Source organism: Fistularia commersonii, chromosome 19 (assembly GCF_037954325.1).
Source record: "Fistularia commersonii isolate RoL2024-O1a breed Wild chromosome 19, RoL_Fcom_v1.0, whole genome shotgun sequence".
NCBI classification, from domain to species: Eukaryota; Metazoa; Chordata; class Actinopteri; order Syngnathiformes; family Fistulariidae; genus Fistularia; species Fistularia commersonii.
This window is the reverse complement of record NC_141302.1, coordinates 17,239,989-17,254,809: the sequence shown is the minus strand read 5'-3', so window position 1 is coordinate 17,254,809 and position 14,821 is coordinate 17,239,989. Positions and strand designations below refer to the sequence as shown.

Genomic DNA, 14,821 nt, shown 5'->3' with positions numbered 1-14,821 from the left:
AAATGACGACCAACGCTACCACCAATGTAGCCGAGTTATTGGGGGAAGTGTCCTGATTCACTGAATCCACAATACAATTAAAGCGAAGACTCCCGAGCTTTCTGGGGTAAGGATCCCGTCTCTTTATTCTTGTTCAACTCCGTAGCCCGTCAACCTTTTCAACCCACAGCATGCCACACTTCCGCCCTCTCTTAGGGCTTCACAATAAAAGCCCTTATCATCTATTGTGGTTACTGCTTACAATCGGAATAAGAAAAGAAAGATATGTTACATAATTAAGGCAAACAACATATTTTTTTTACATCCAGGTAATTTTAATCAAATCTTGAGTAATTCTTGACAAAGATTCGAGACAGTTTTATCACCCGACGATGATGTAAAGCAAATACAATAATAATGATCATATAATTATATTTCATTTCATTTCAATATATCATACAGATAATGATCATAATCATCATCATACATTTCAATAATCTATTTGAAATTCTCATTTGGAAAGTGAAAACAGATGCATGCATGGAAATATATATATATATATATATATATATATATATATATATATATCCCTTAAATTCGGTCTCTAAATTCATTGAGTCTCAGACTAGCACCTATTTTCAGTTGAAGCGGGTTGCACGATGACTCCGATACGTTGCCTGGTTGTTATTTTTCATTAAGCCAGCTAAACGCTCCCGAACCCCCACGGCCTTCTTGGCAGATGAGATAAGTTAAACAATTACTTCCTTTGGTTACTTTGCCTGCCATTTCCCAAAGTTTATTGGGACATCAAAAAACACAAGTATACAACCTTTATTGGCAACATATAAGGTATACAGTCTGGCATGGTATTTTCTGCTTAAACTTGTTGCGGGACTTGCGCTGACCTGTTTTATACTCGTCTGTGCCTGAGCAGACGTTAAGCTCAGGCTAGTTGTTGATTCGTGTGTTATGATAATGCATAAGCTAGCTGAAGATGACAACTAAAGAGCGCCGCTCCTCAAGACAAGGTGGCGTCTGTTACACCACCACGGCAGTCGTAAAGGGGGTTAACTCGGTGAAAATTGCTTCTCCGAACCTGAAAGGCGAATCTTCCCTGTTCCCCTACCACAGTCAGGTGTCCGACAGGAAAAAAAGTTACATTATGCTAGCCGAGGTGTGCTAATGCGCATGCGTTAAGCATCATGGCATTTCTTTCTTCTTCTGCAGGGCTACTTGTTGGGCTACCCGGAAAGGGCAAAATCCTAATGGCTAAAATGGGCTGTCTACGCAGTCTTTCAAGTTGTTGATAAATCTCCACAGCGAGAACACTTCTAAGGTACCAGAGAAGAACCATGACCGCAAACGAGGATCAGGAGGTAGTAATTATTTGCTACGCGGTCGAAAGCTAGCTACCATCAGCTTTTACCGGCTAGCATGGGCACTTTAATATCCAACAAGCTCAATAAATGTCATGTCTCTCCCCTAGTATAAGAGAGAAACTGCGTTTGTCATTAGGCGTAGATTGAAGGATGAAGTAATTATTGTTCCAAAATTCTGTTTGTATCTTAGATGGAGTTGGAGGCTCTTCGTTCCATTTATGAGGGTGATGACTGTTTCAAGGAACTTAGTCCAGTTTCTTTCCAGTTTCGGGTGAGAAAGTTGTCCCTCTCACACGGTAACACATGCTTGTCCAACTGTAGAGTCTAATTCTGCGGTTACTTGCTTATGAATGATCTACAACAGGTGGGAGACCTGGAAGACTCTAAAGCATTTATATTGGACGTCACATGGCCCAAAATGTATCCCGAGACAGAGCCAAACATCTCTCTTGATACCTTTTTTAATAACAGAATGTGAGTGGCTGTTTTCTCAACTGTTTGTTACCTATTTTCAGTGACATTTTACTGTGACAGTACTGTTTAGTATCACATTATGCAGTGAAAAAGAATTACATTACAAAACTACATTTAATTTTGATGCTGATGAAATCTTGTGAATTCAAACAGTTATCTGTAGACGTTTTCCATAACACCCTCATCACTTGCAAATATAATATATCCGTCAATAGAATTTTTGGTTTTTTGTTTTTTGCTGTGTTTGCGTCTCTGACTCAACATTGAGCATTCTTGGCTTTATAAGTCACTCAAAAACATTGTATTGTCTGTATTTATTTGCAAAGTTGTAACACAATCTTGAAAAAAACATTTGCTCTCCCTAAAATAAAGTTATTGCATAATCAATATGCTGTAGTTCTATCAAGACCAAGGAGCTGATCCTGACTAAGCTGAAGGAGAAGGTGGAAGCCAGTCTGGGTACAGCCATGATGTACACACTGTTTGAGTGGGCCAAGGAAAACCAGGAGGCCCTGATGGAGAACCACCAGCCCACTGTTACTGCTGTGGTCTGTTTGGATGACACAAACCGTCTTTTGCATATATATTGTGATGCTTTAAATACAATAACATTTGTCATTTTATTGTTCGTAGACTTTAATGTCCAGTGGCAATGTGAAGTCAACTTCCTCAGTGGCCAAGAAAAAGGAGAAGAAGGAGCAATTGACAAAAGCTCAGAAGAGAAGGATCATCAACAGAATAGGTGCCTGAAATTCTACTTTTAACTTAAAGTAGTGCAATATGCTTATTATTGCTTACATGTTGCCATCTTGCTGCTTGCAAGGCTTTTTCTGCTGAGGTTCCCAGAAATATCCCAAAAATGTCTAAAGCCTAACTTATTAAAGTGTTCAGAGCACAGCTTCGGTGTGTCTCTTGCACTGATATTTTACATTCTACTGAATGTTGAACATGAATGATGAAAAGATAAGAGGCAGAGCTAGAGGTTGCACAGATGAAGATCTTGAGGTTCTCTTTGGGAGTGATGAGGATGGATCGGATCAGGAATGAGTGTATCAGAGGAACAGCGCATTTTAGATGTTTTGGAGAGAAGGACAGAGAAGCCAGCCTGAGATGGTTCAGTTATGTACAGAGGAGGGATAGTAAATATATTGGTAGACGGATGCTGGAGTATGAGCTGCCAGACAGGAGGCCTAGAGGAAGACCAAAGAGAAGATTTATGGACGTAGTGAGAGAGGATATACTGTTAGTTGGTGGGAGAGAAGAGTATGCAGGGAATAGGGTTAGATGGAAAAGGTTGATTTACTGTATCAACCCTTGAAGGGAAAAGCCAAAAGGAGAAGGAGACTCAATGTTGAACACGGCCAAACTGGGAGCTCTCACTGCAAAATTAAAATCTTGATTCCCTCAAAATGGTTTTCAAAAAGGACATTCCACAAAGCCCTACAACTGCATTATTAGGAGCAACCCCTGTGGGTATAGACAGAGAGAATGAAAGATACCTCCCAAACATATTGCTCACAGCAGCATTAAAAGGTATAACTATCAGGCGGTTAAAACCAGATCCCCTACATATAATATATGGATCCAAAAAGTATGGGACATACACCATCCATCCATTCATTCCATCTTCTACCGCTTATCCTGCACTAGGGGCGCGGGGGTGCTGGAGCCTATCCGAGCTGACATCCGGCAGCAGGCAGTTTACACGCTGGACTGGTCAGCACATACAAAGACAGACTTACTCAGGGCAATTTTTCCCAATCGGGAAACCTGCTGCATGTTTTTGGACTGTGGCAGGAAACCGGTGGATCCAGGGAAAACCCACGTAGACACGGGGAGAACACGCAAACTCCACACAGAAAGGTCCCCTTCTTGGAACAGATTTAGGGTCCTTTGTGCTGTGAGGCCAAAGCGCTAACCACTGCGCCACATACCACATGGAGCAAATTACATATTCATTAGGACTTCAGAAGCCTATTTTTACTAAACAATGGGCACCTGTCATGTCTTTACTAATACAATGAGGTTGGATTCAAGGAGTTTTAGACTGGCACCAGACATAAGCATCATATCCTTTTAGATAATGAGTGGATTTTTATAATTTTTCGTGTGTGTCCCTGATATTTCTGTTGCTATGTCCTTCTTATCTATTTATCTATCTATTACCATGTTCGATGTTCTCTCTTTATATGCTGTACATGTACCTGTCATATTGATGTTGAGAAAAAAATAAAATAAAAATTGAGTTTAAAAAACAAATTTAATGCTATTATCACTACAACTTATCACAACAAGGTACCAGATAGCGCTCCAAAATGTTTTAAGGCAACGTGTCTTATATATTTTAGTTGATATTTTATTGTTTTGCAACAGGTCGAATTAACAGCCCTTTATCAACCATATTGTATGGTTTCAATCACAATTGTGGCATTCAAATGTTATTTGTCTCCAGACAGCAAAGGGGAGCTGCCCAGAGGCTGGAATTGGATCGATGTCATCAAAGTATCTGCACTTTACCCTTCCTCTACAAGATGGTACACTTTTAGTATATCAGCTCTGACCTGATAATTATTTATGTGTCTGTTTCCTGGTGTTTCCTCTCATGTGGTCGACATGACAACCTTCCAGCATGTAAGGGACTTACAATTTCTAGTACTGTTTTAGAAGCTGTTTTGCCCAAAACCCTGTGTAATACTTGATTGGTTTTGTGTTGCAGCTTAGTCAAACAGGAGGGAAAGATGGAGAATAGCTTCCAGGGATGCTGAAGTGTTGCTGGTGCCATTGCCTTCACGGTTGACCTCCCCAACATGTAACTAAATTGGGCTGCTACAAGGAGCAGAGCAGGTTGGGTAACACATCCACTCTTTCAACTGAGCTGATGCCTGGCTTCATGTATAGTAGAAAAGACAGTGGAAGGAACCTCAGGGTTTCAAGGTGTTCTGGATCACCCAGCACTACTGCCAGCTTTTCAGTTTCAGATTAACCACACACATGGCTGCTCAGTTTTTGATTGCAGTTGGAGATGATGTGTCATCATGTTGACCTGTTGCACGAATGTTTTCATGAGAAATATTAATTGCACAAAGAAACCCATCTCTGAACAGTTTCATATTTTGGCAGTCAATTTTCCTCCATATAATTCTATCGACTCTCATATTCAAATATTAATGGATAAAGTCGGGAATATGAATCACCAAATACTTAGTGGTATGAAGACAAAGTGTTATTGATTGAAAATTGTCTTTCTGTATCAATGTATTCAGAAGAATAAAAACTGAATTCATGGTTCTCTCACTTCATCAAGAGTAAGTAAACTGAAAAATGACTTCGTTTTTTTTATATAGAAGTTAATTATGTGAATATAATAATCAAAAGCAGTGTTGTTTGTATTAACAGTAAGCCTGCTCAACCTAAATTGACAGTATATTTGAGAAATAACAATAGTTTTAAATTATTAAATAAAACATCTGATTAAAGCTTCAAGCTGTAAAAGCTAAACATTGTACAATATTTAGTCAGAGAACCTATAATAAGCATAAGGAGTTGGTGATAATCCTACTAAGAGGGCTTACACTGCTGTCTCCTGCTCTAAATAACACTGTACAAGAAAATTAAGCCAGGGAAGAAGGGTGATGTTTTGCCTAAAAATTAAAGCCCAACAGTAATATAGAGGCTTTAGATTCGAAGGAAGATAAGATGGGATACTTAATTGATCCCCATTATGGAAAGTTGAAATGGAAAACATGATTTAGCATCAGGTTTCACAACAATTATAATAATGATAACAGTAATAAAGTTCACCTCCAGAGGATTTTATACTTTTGACTAAGTTTGTGAAAACAATTAAATACATACATAGTAATTATTGCTGTGGATTTAGACATTTTCTTGTAAGTGTTGAAAGTATTCCAGTGACCAATCATTTCTTTATTCATGTAATTTGTTTTATTATGCAAATGAGCTAAAATAATTACAAAACCGGCAAAAGTAAATAATGAAAATAACTTCCTGGACAGTTGAATTTTTCCCAATATGTTGAGCTTAAGGTTATTTCTTGCTTATTATAGCTGAAATGCAAATACTCAAAAGCTACAAATAAAAAATCAAAATAGATATCATTTTCTTTCTCTTCTTTATTGACTTGCTAATTTTATTGTTGAAATATTCAAATCACATACACGCGTAGATCAATCAGATTATGAGGTGGTATGACTCCCATTGTAAATTAAAATATATTAGTAAATTCAATACATACAGAAATCATCAATCAGATTCTTCACACACTTCTGTCCTGTAATCTGTATGACATCCTTTTACATGCTGGTACTTTTCAGTCGTTCAATCTTGAACTGAAAGTTCTCCATGTCCCTTCTATCTCTTGTCTGGATTTTGATTATAGGGAATTAAGCAGCTGTATAATTCTAGGGATGCAATTCATGTTTATGACCCGTAACTCCCCCCCCATAAATACAAATCTCACAATTAAAGGCTCCAAATTAATTCAAAGAATATAATCCCATTCAGGGTTGCAAAGGATCACTCAATATCTTAACCTCTGCTTAGGCCATCTAAATTTACCTGCCTGAAAAAGTACAGTCAGGCAGTATGTTGTGAATGACAGTACTTGGGATTTATCCCAATTACCTCATATCCTGCTTGTAATTGTTTTATTTGTTTTAACTATACAGTATACTTTATTTTATCTTAGCAGAATTGATTATTTATTAATCTAAGAAGTAAAGAAGCCTGCTTTGTTTTGCTGTGCTGCTTTGTATTAGAATGTGTCTTTACTTTAGGATGATTAGCAAACATTATGATTTCATTTGCTTTTATGTGGCTTTTTTTGGACAACATGCAGGAATAATTGCAGAAAAATGATTTTTTGCATCTCCTGAAATCTTGGGTATTTTTAAAGCCATTTTCTGTTAACATGTTCTTACATTTCTCTGGACACATCAAACGGAATTAAATAAACAATCATATCTTCATTATTTTAAACACTTTTCAGATATTTTTTCATACTGTCATGAATTTGATGATTTATGTTGTTTTATAATCTTTAGGCTTTGTTAGTTCCAGGCTCAATATGTGCAATTTCATTTCAGTAAGTTTTCAATAAACATCAACCAGTCTAGCCCTTGACTTGTACCATTTTTTTTAATTTTTTCCCTATCTGTACTTTAGTTTGACATCCCTTCGTCTTCTTCCTCTTCTTCTTTCGGCTTTTCCCTTCAGGGGTTGCCACACCGAATCAACCTTCTCCACATAACCCTATTCTCTGTATCCTCCTCTCTCACACCAACTACCTTCATATCCTCACTCACTACGTCCATAAATCTTCTCTTTGGTCTTCCTCAAGACCTCTTGCCTGGCAGTTCCAATTCCAGCATCCGTCTACCAATACAATATATTCACTATTCCTCCTCTGCACATGACCAAACCATCTCAGTCTGGCTTCTCTGACCTTCTCTTCAAAACATTTAACAGGTGCTGTTCCTCTGATAGACTTATTTCTGTTCTTATCCATCCAGGTCACTCCCAAAGAGAACCTCAACATCTTCATCTCTGCAACCTCTAGTTCTGCCTCCTATCTTTTCGTCATTGTAACGGTTTCTAGGCCATGCAAGCATCGCTAGTCTCACCACTGTCTTGTACACCTTTCCTTTCATTCTGGCCGATAGTCTTCTATCACATACACTCACCGGCCACTTTATTAGGTACACCTGTCCAACTGCTAGTTAACACTTAATTTCTAATCAGCCAATCACATGGCGGCAACTCAGTGCATTTAGGCATGTAGACATGGTCAAGACAATCTCCTGCAGTTCAAACCGAGCATCAGTATGGGGAAGAAATTGAAATTGATTTGAGTGACTTTGAACGTGGCATGGTTGTTGGTGCCAGAAGGGCTGGTCTGAGTATTTCAGAAACTGCTGATCTACTGGGATTTTCACGCACAACCATCTCTAGGGTTTACAGAGAATGGTCTGAAAAAGAAAAAATATCCAGTGAGCAGCAGTTCTGTGGGCGGAAATGCCTTGTTGATGCCAGAGGTCAGAGGAGAATGGCCAGACTGGTTCGAGCTGATAGAAAAGCAACAGTGACTCAAATAACCACCCGTTACAACCAAGGTAAGCAGAAGAGCATCTCTGAACGCACAGTACGTCGAACTTTGAGGCAGATGGGCTATAGCAGCAGAAGACCATGCCGGGTGCCACTCCTTTCAGCTAAGAACAGGAAACTGAGGCTACAATTTGCACAAGTCATCAAAATTGGACAATAGAAAATTGGAAAAACGTTGCCTGGTCTGATGAGTCTCAATTTCTGCTGCGACATTCGGATGGTACGGTCAGAATTTGGCATCAACAACATGAAAGCATGGATCCATCCTGCCTTGTATCAACGGTTCAGGCTGGTGGTGGTGGTGAAATGGTGTGGGGAATATTTTTTTGGCACTCTTTGGGCCCCTTGGTACCAATTGAGCATTGTTGCAATGCCACAGCCTACCTGAGTATCGTTGCTGACCATGTCCATCCCTTTATGACCACAATGTACCCAACTTCTGATGGCTACTTTCAGCAGGATAATGCGCCATGTCAAAGCTGGAATCATCTCAGACTGTTTTCTTGAACATGACAATGAGTTCACTGTACTCAAATGGCCTCCACAGTCACCAGATCTCAATCCAATAGAGCATCTTTGGGATGCTGGTGGAACGCGAGATTCGCATCATGGATGTGCAGCCGACAAATCTGCGCCAACTGTGTGATGCCATCATGTCAATATGGACCAAACTCTCTGAGGAATGCCTCCAGTACCTTGTTGAATCTATGCCACAAAGAATTGAGGCAGTTCTGAAGGCAAAAGGGGGTCCAACCCGTTACTAGCATTGTGTACCTAATAAAGTGGCCGGTGAGTGTAGTACCCCTGACACTTTTCTCCACACATTCCAACCTGCTTGGACCCGTCTCTTCACCTCTTTTCCACACTCTCCATTGCTCAGAACTGTTGACCCCAAGTATCTGAAATCTTCCTAACTTCTTGATCTCCACCCCATGTAACCTCACCGTTCCACCCGAGTTCCTCTCATTCACACACATATAGTCCGTCTTGCTGCGACTAACTTTCATTCCTCTCCATTCCAGAGCATACCTCATGGTCCATGGAGGTTCCTGTCTAACCTCATCTGTCAGCCTGTCCATCACCATTGCGAACAAGAAGGGGCTCAGAGCTGATCCCTGATGGAGTCCCACCTCCACCTTGAACTTCTCTGTTACCCCTACAGCACAGGTCATGACAGGTCCTCCTGAATATGAGTGCCCAGTTACCTGAAGTCTGGGACTCTCTTCACTATGTCTCCATTGATGAGGATAGGCTGAATATTTGATTTCCTCCTCCTGAAATCGACTGGGAGACATTGAGGATGAGGTTATTCCTGGAGCACCATGCTGACAGTTTTTTACTTTATCTATGGGGATTCCTGTCTAACCTCATCTGTCAGCCTGTCCATCACCACTGCGAACAAGAAAGGGCTCAGAGCTGATCCCTGATGGAGTCCCACCTCCACCTTTAACGTCTCTGTTACCCTTACAGCACACCGTACCACTGTCTCACAGCTAGCATACATGTCCATCTCCATGTCCATCAACTTTATCCCTCTAAAGTTACCGCAATTCTGCATATCCCCCTTATTCTTAAAAATCGGCACCATCACACTTAGTCCCCATTCTTCAGGCATCTTCTCACTCTGCCAACTGCTTTTCCACTCTTCATCCTCTTCAATGCCTTCCTCCCTTCACTTTTACTAATTTGTGCTACTTTGTGGTCTAATCTGTGGTTCCTAATCTTCTAGCCTTACTACCTTTCCACCTGGTCTTCTGGACACACAGTATATCCACCTTCCTTCTCTGCATCATGTCGACCAACTCGCCTTTTCTTTCATAGTCCCGATATTCAAAGTCCCTACTCCCAATCCCAAGTACTTTCCTTGCCTCCTCTCTCTCTGCTTCTGACCACGCCCTCTTCCTCTTCTTTGACCTACAGTGGCTCAATTTCCACTGGTACCCTGTAGGTCATCAGTACCAGTCCTCAACCGACACGGCATGATCTGGTTATTGTGGTTGGTTTTGGCAAAAGTTTTACGCCAGATGCCCTTCCTGATGCAACACTGCATTTATCCGGGCTTGATACTGGCTCAGGGAGACATTGTTCCGTGCCCCCCCCCGAGGCTGGCTCGGGGAGACATTGGCCAATGCCTCCCTGAGGCATTCCCTGATTTAGGAAAATGATTGTGGAAACAGAGTTGTGTTTGAAATAAGAGCACTGTGTTCTAAAAAGTGAGTAAAGATCCAAACCATTGCAAAGGCTTTTACCTCAAAACACATAAATGAATTGGGAACAATACATTTTATATCTAGCCAAATCATGAAGGAACATATATGTTATATTTGTTGTTACTTAGCAGAAAGGGAAGAAATTATTATGCTGTTCAAAAAAAGCAGTGTCCACATTTCTCTTTATAAAGTCAAGCATTAACTGTATAAGGTGTAAAATGATTGAAGATTTGGCTTTCCTGTGTATCACTGAAGTAATATTTAGTTATATGACCATTATCTCTATACAACACAGATGTGAAGCAGTTTTCAGAGTCAACCAGCTTCTGGCATATGTGAACTGATTTTCCCGCCCAGGACGATTAGACTACATTCTACAATTCCTCTGAATTTCTTCATTTTTACCTCAGAAACACCATTTTGATGTCACTCCAAAAGTTTTCCATTGGATTAAGGTCAAGGGAATAGGCTGGCCACTCCGTAATGTTGTTGGTCTGGAACCAAAATGTTGCTCACTGGTTGGGTTTGGGGTCTTTTTCTTGCACTGCCTTATGCCAAATTTTACTTTTTCTTTTTTTTTTAATTTATGGAAAAGTTTAACACTTATTTGTTTCATTTTCTTGCTCAACATTCATTTCAGTTTTTTTTTATTATTTATGTATTTAAATATTAAAATGATAAGGAAATTAAGTGTCACAAATAAAGATACAATTTCAGACCAAATTTCATGATTGCAAAATGAACAGGTAGGCGGGAGGAGGACCAAAGAGGAAATGTATGGATGTAGTGAAAGAGGAAATTAAGTTGTTGGCGTTTGTTTGTGTGAGAGAAGAGGAATGCAAGGGATAGCATTTGATGGAATTAGATGATGTGCTGTGGCAACCATTGAAGACAACAGCCAAAAAGAAGACAAACGTAACAGTTGTGTTGTGCAGCTGCAGCAACACTTTTCCTAAATTGGAAAGGCAAACCATTCCTGCTATACATTTTTTGTATTATTTACCACATAAGCCAAATATGATTTGAAAAGAGTTTCTCATACTTTGATTTATCTCTGCTATGGAGAAGCCTAAAAGACAGCATTGGGGTTTTTAATTGAAAACTTCAGGCAAGCTAAGGTAAGTTTCAGTTGTTGTTTAAAACCTGAATAGATCATAATAAACATCACTGTGTTGTAATTGTGAACAGCTTTACCTGTCATTGGTGTCCAGTTCTTTCTCCTTGGAACACTTAGTTTCTCCTTTTTGATTTTCTTCTGATCTGTTTCTACTGCTAACTGTTCCCCTCACCCAATGTAAAGTTGGATAGACACCAGCACAACACAACCCTATGTGTAGGATAAGATGTATAGAAAAAGAGGAGTGATCTTGGTCTCACATTTTTGATTTTGTGGTTAATATTGTCTATCCTTTAAACAGAAAATTGTAGTACCATCAAATTAATATCTATTGAAGTTTAAGTCATGTCTTGAATAAGTTGTGTGTGCCCACTATATGTGTATTTTAAGACATATAGTTTACGTCCGTATGTATTCCACAAAGAGAAACTGGCAGGTCAAGGTCCCATAATGACCCTCAGTGATATAGGGATCCTTCAGAAAATCAAGGGAGTAGGGCAGGTTGCAAGAAAGAACAATTTCATGAGCGCTTTCCTTGCAGCACAAACAGTAAGAGTTTGGATGCATGACTGTAGTAGGTAAAACATGAAAACCTGTATGTGCACAATTCAGTAAGCATGAAACACATATGTTGGTTTTAGTTAGTTTGTATTGTTGTTTTTATTTTTGTTATTCCTTCATTGTCTATATCACATTTTCTGCCCCAAATTCTGTTGCCGCATGAAAAAAGCCACACATCCATTAACTCTGTATTTCAAATCCTCAATTTCACTACAATTTAGACTTTGAGATTGTGGGAGAAGGTCAGAACACAGGGAAAGAAACCACACTACTGCATAACTATGTAACACTTATGTCATACTTGTCCCTGATCTTCATGAGTACACAATAGTCCAACAATACTGCCATCTGTAGAAACAAGTGGAAAGTATAAACATCAAAAATGGAATAAGTCCAAATAGTTTTCACATACCTTTATGACTGACTCAACCAGAGGCATTTTCATTACTACACTGGAAAGGTTTTAAACTGAAATATGCTTGTCTGATCAATTGATAATTTAAGACAGTTAATTTCTGTAAGAATTCAAAAATTCAGAAATACTGCCTAAAACACATTGTTGAGAGCTTCATGCCAGCTGCCAGGTGACAGTCTGATAGGGAGAATAATGGAGATGTTTCCCTAATAATTTCTTTTCCTTTCAGCTCTTCTGTGTAACGACAATAAGCTGAGCTCCAAAGACAGTGCAATGACTTTTGGAGATAGCAGCTCTCAGGTTCAGTGTAATCAAAAACAGATACAAAAAACCTTAAAAGCCAGGACACAACATAGCAATAGCAGCATCTCTGGGTTACAGATATGACAGAAAAAAAATGACAAAAATATAAACGAATATCTAGATGAATAAATAGATAAATATGTAGAAAGAAAAAAGTAAAGAAGTGAAAAGTGGAAAAAAGACAGCAGGTATGTGCTTTCCTTGCTTTCCTTTAGGGTGTATTGCACAGTACTGTGTGCTGAGGGCTCAGAGCTGATCTCTGATGGATTTCCACCTCCACCTTGAACTTCCTGTTACCCCAACAGCACACCGTACCAATGTATCACAGCTAGCATACATGTCCTGCACCAGTTTAACATACTTCTCTGCCACTCCAGACTTCCTCATACAATACCAGAGCTCCTCTCTTGGCACTCTGTCATACACTTTTTCTAGGTCTACAAAAACCCAATACATCTCCCTCTGGCCTTCTCTGTACTTCTCTAATAGCATTCTCAACGCAAATACTGCATCCGTAGTACTCTTCCCAGGCATGAAGCCATACTGCTGTTCACAAATGCTGACTTCTGCTCTCAGTCTAGTTTCCACTAATCTTTCCCATAACTTCATTGTCTGGCTCATCAACTTCATCCCTCTATAGTTGCCGCGATTCTGCACAGTCCCTTTATTCTTAAAAATAGGCACCATCACACGTTGTCTCCATTCTTCAGCCTGTTGAATAATCTAGTCAGAAAATCTACCGCTGCCTCTCCTAGACACTTCCACACCTCCACAGGTATATCATCAGTACCAACTGCCTTTCCACTCTTCATCCTCTTCAATGCCTTCCTCACTTCACTTTTACTCATTTGTGCTACTTTGTGGTCTACAATACTCACCTCTTCTACCCTTGCCTCTCTTTCATTTCCACATTCATCAGCTCTTCAAAGTACTCTTTCCATCTTCCCATCACTCTTCTAGCATCTGTCAATACATTTCCCTCTCTATCCTTTATCACCCGGACCTGTTGTACGTCCTTTCCATCTTTATCCCTCTGTTTCGCCAACCTGTATAGATCATTCTCACCCTCCTTACTATGCAACTGAGCATACAAGTCTTCGTACGCCCTTTGTTTTGCCTTTGCTACCTCTATCTACCTTTCGCCACATCTCCCTGAACTCCTGTCTGTTCTCTTCAGTCCTCTCAGTATCCCACTTCTTCTTTGCTAACCGCTTTCTCTGTATATACTCCTGCACTTCCTCATTCCACCACCAAGTCTCCTTATCTACTTTCCTTCCAGACCAAGGCTCTATAAACATTAGTATCTAATCTAAATAAATTTTATTTTTTCTTTATTTTTCTTGAATGTAATTCTAAATTTTAAAATAATGGTGGTCTTTTACACAGTTTCAAAATATGCCACACCCAACGGCACACGATTTATTAAGCTTTTACAGCCCCGACTGCAGGGCTGAGGTTTGGGAAGCATTAACACAACACATTAACCAGGTAAAATAAATATTTTAATTGGGTAGTTTAATTCAGTTAAATATATATTTTGCATGGCAATAGTTTGCATATCTGGTTTTGCTGCGGGTTTCATAGGAATCCAGCCAGAACAAAATAAAGGCATTGATTTCTGTTACTAGCGGCTGCCTTGGAGAGATTGGTTGAGATTTGACTGTGGTAGATCAATCTACGCAACCTGGGAAGCACCAGAATGAGAGCCCAGCGATTCTGGAAACATGAGTGCAGATCGGCCAGGAAGAATTGGGGTATTGAGAGAATTGCCTCAAGGGATATCCCTCAGCAGGGTAAGCCTACACAGCATAACTGCTAGCCTAGCTCTTTAAGCCTATTCTTTGACAAAATAGAGTGTCTAAGTCCCAGATTGAAATTGGAAGCTAGGTCTATGACTAATGAAATTGTTTTATAGTGACTAACAAAGAAGCATTATTTTTAAGCACATTGAGTTAGTAACTTAAGAGAAATATCAGCCAGAAAGTGATTACACATGAACAAGAAATTTCCTTTTAACAGCTAGAAACTTTATGTAGCCCCCCTGTAATAATTCATCATATCCAGGTTTGACCCAAAACACTTTCAGACTCTTACAAGATCATCATTGTGTAAAACTTGTTTAGCCTTATTACTGGTTAATAGGTACTTCAAGTATTAATGATATTTGACTGACTTAAAACAAAAATGACTTAACTGCTAAACATTGAATGGTTGTTTAATGATTTCTTAGAAAAAAAAATCATGTCACTCCATTCTTTCC

General features: G+C 39.5%; 1 protein-coding gene across 4 annotated transcripts; it reads left to right on the top strand.

Annotated features, from left to right (window-relative positions):
* The first annotated feature begins 946 nt into the window (after nucleotides 1–946).
* Nucleotides 947–6,966, top strand: rwdd4 (RWD domain containing 4). 4 transcript variants are annotated; one of them, XR_015107614.1, is made up of 8 exons: nucleotides 947–1,114; nucleotides 1,207–1,355; nucleotides 1,549–1,629; nucleotides 1,723–1,832; nucleotides 2,230–2,380; nucleotides 2,466–2,574; nucleotides 4,289–4,463; nucleotides 4,549–6,966. XR_015107614.1 is itself a non-coding variant. In XM_086166250.1 (8 exons), exons 2-8 carry the CDS (start codon nucleotides 1,332–1,334, stop codon nucleotides 4,551–4,553), a joined length of 558 nt encoding a protein of 185 aa, XP_086022376.1. In that variant the 5' UTR covers nucleotides 948–1,114; nucleotides 1,207–1,331; the 3' UTR covers nucleotides 4,554–6,966. The 4 variants fall into 4 exon arrangements, 2 of the variants coding, with proteins under 2 accessions (XP_086022376.1, XP_086022374.1); XM_086166250.1 differs by having other exon boundaries at nucleotides 948–1,114; nucleotides 4,289–4,366; XR_015107613.1 differs by having other exon boundaries at nucleotides 953–1,114; nucleotides 4,285–4,463.
* The last annotated feature ends 7,855 nt before the right edge of the window (nucleotides 6,967–14,821 follow it).

What these genes read in the sequence shown, in the direction of transcription:
- rwdd4 (XM_086166248.1), top strand. Translation starts at nt 1,332, where the DNA reads ATGACCGCAAACGAGGATCAGGAG. An exon ending in CCGCAAACGAGGATCAGGAG is followed by an intron (nt 1,356 to 1,548) that starts GTAGTAATTATT and finishes TTTGTATCTTAG; the next exon opens with ATGGAGTTGGAGGCTCTTCG. An exon ending in ACCTTTTTTAATAACAGAAT is followed by an intron (nt 1,833 to 2,229) that starts GTGAGTGGCTGT and finishes AATATGCTGTAG; the next exon opens with TTCTATCAAGACCAAGGAGC.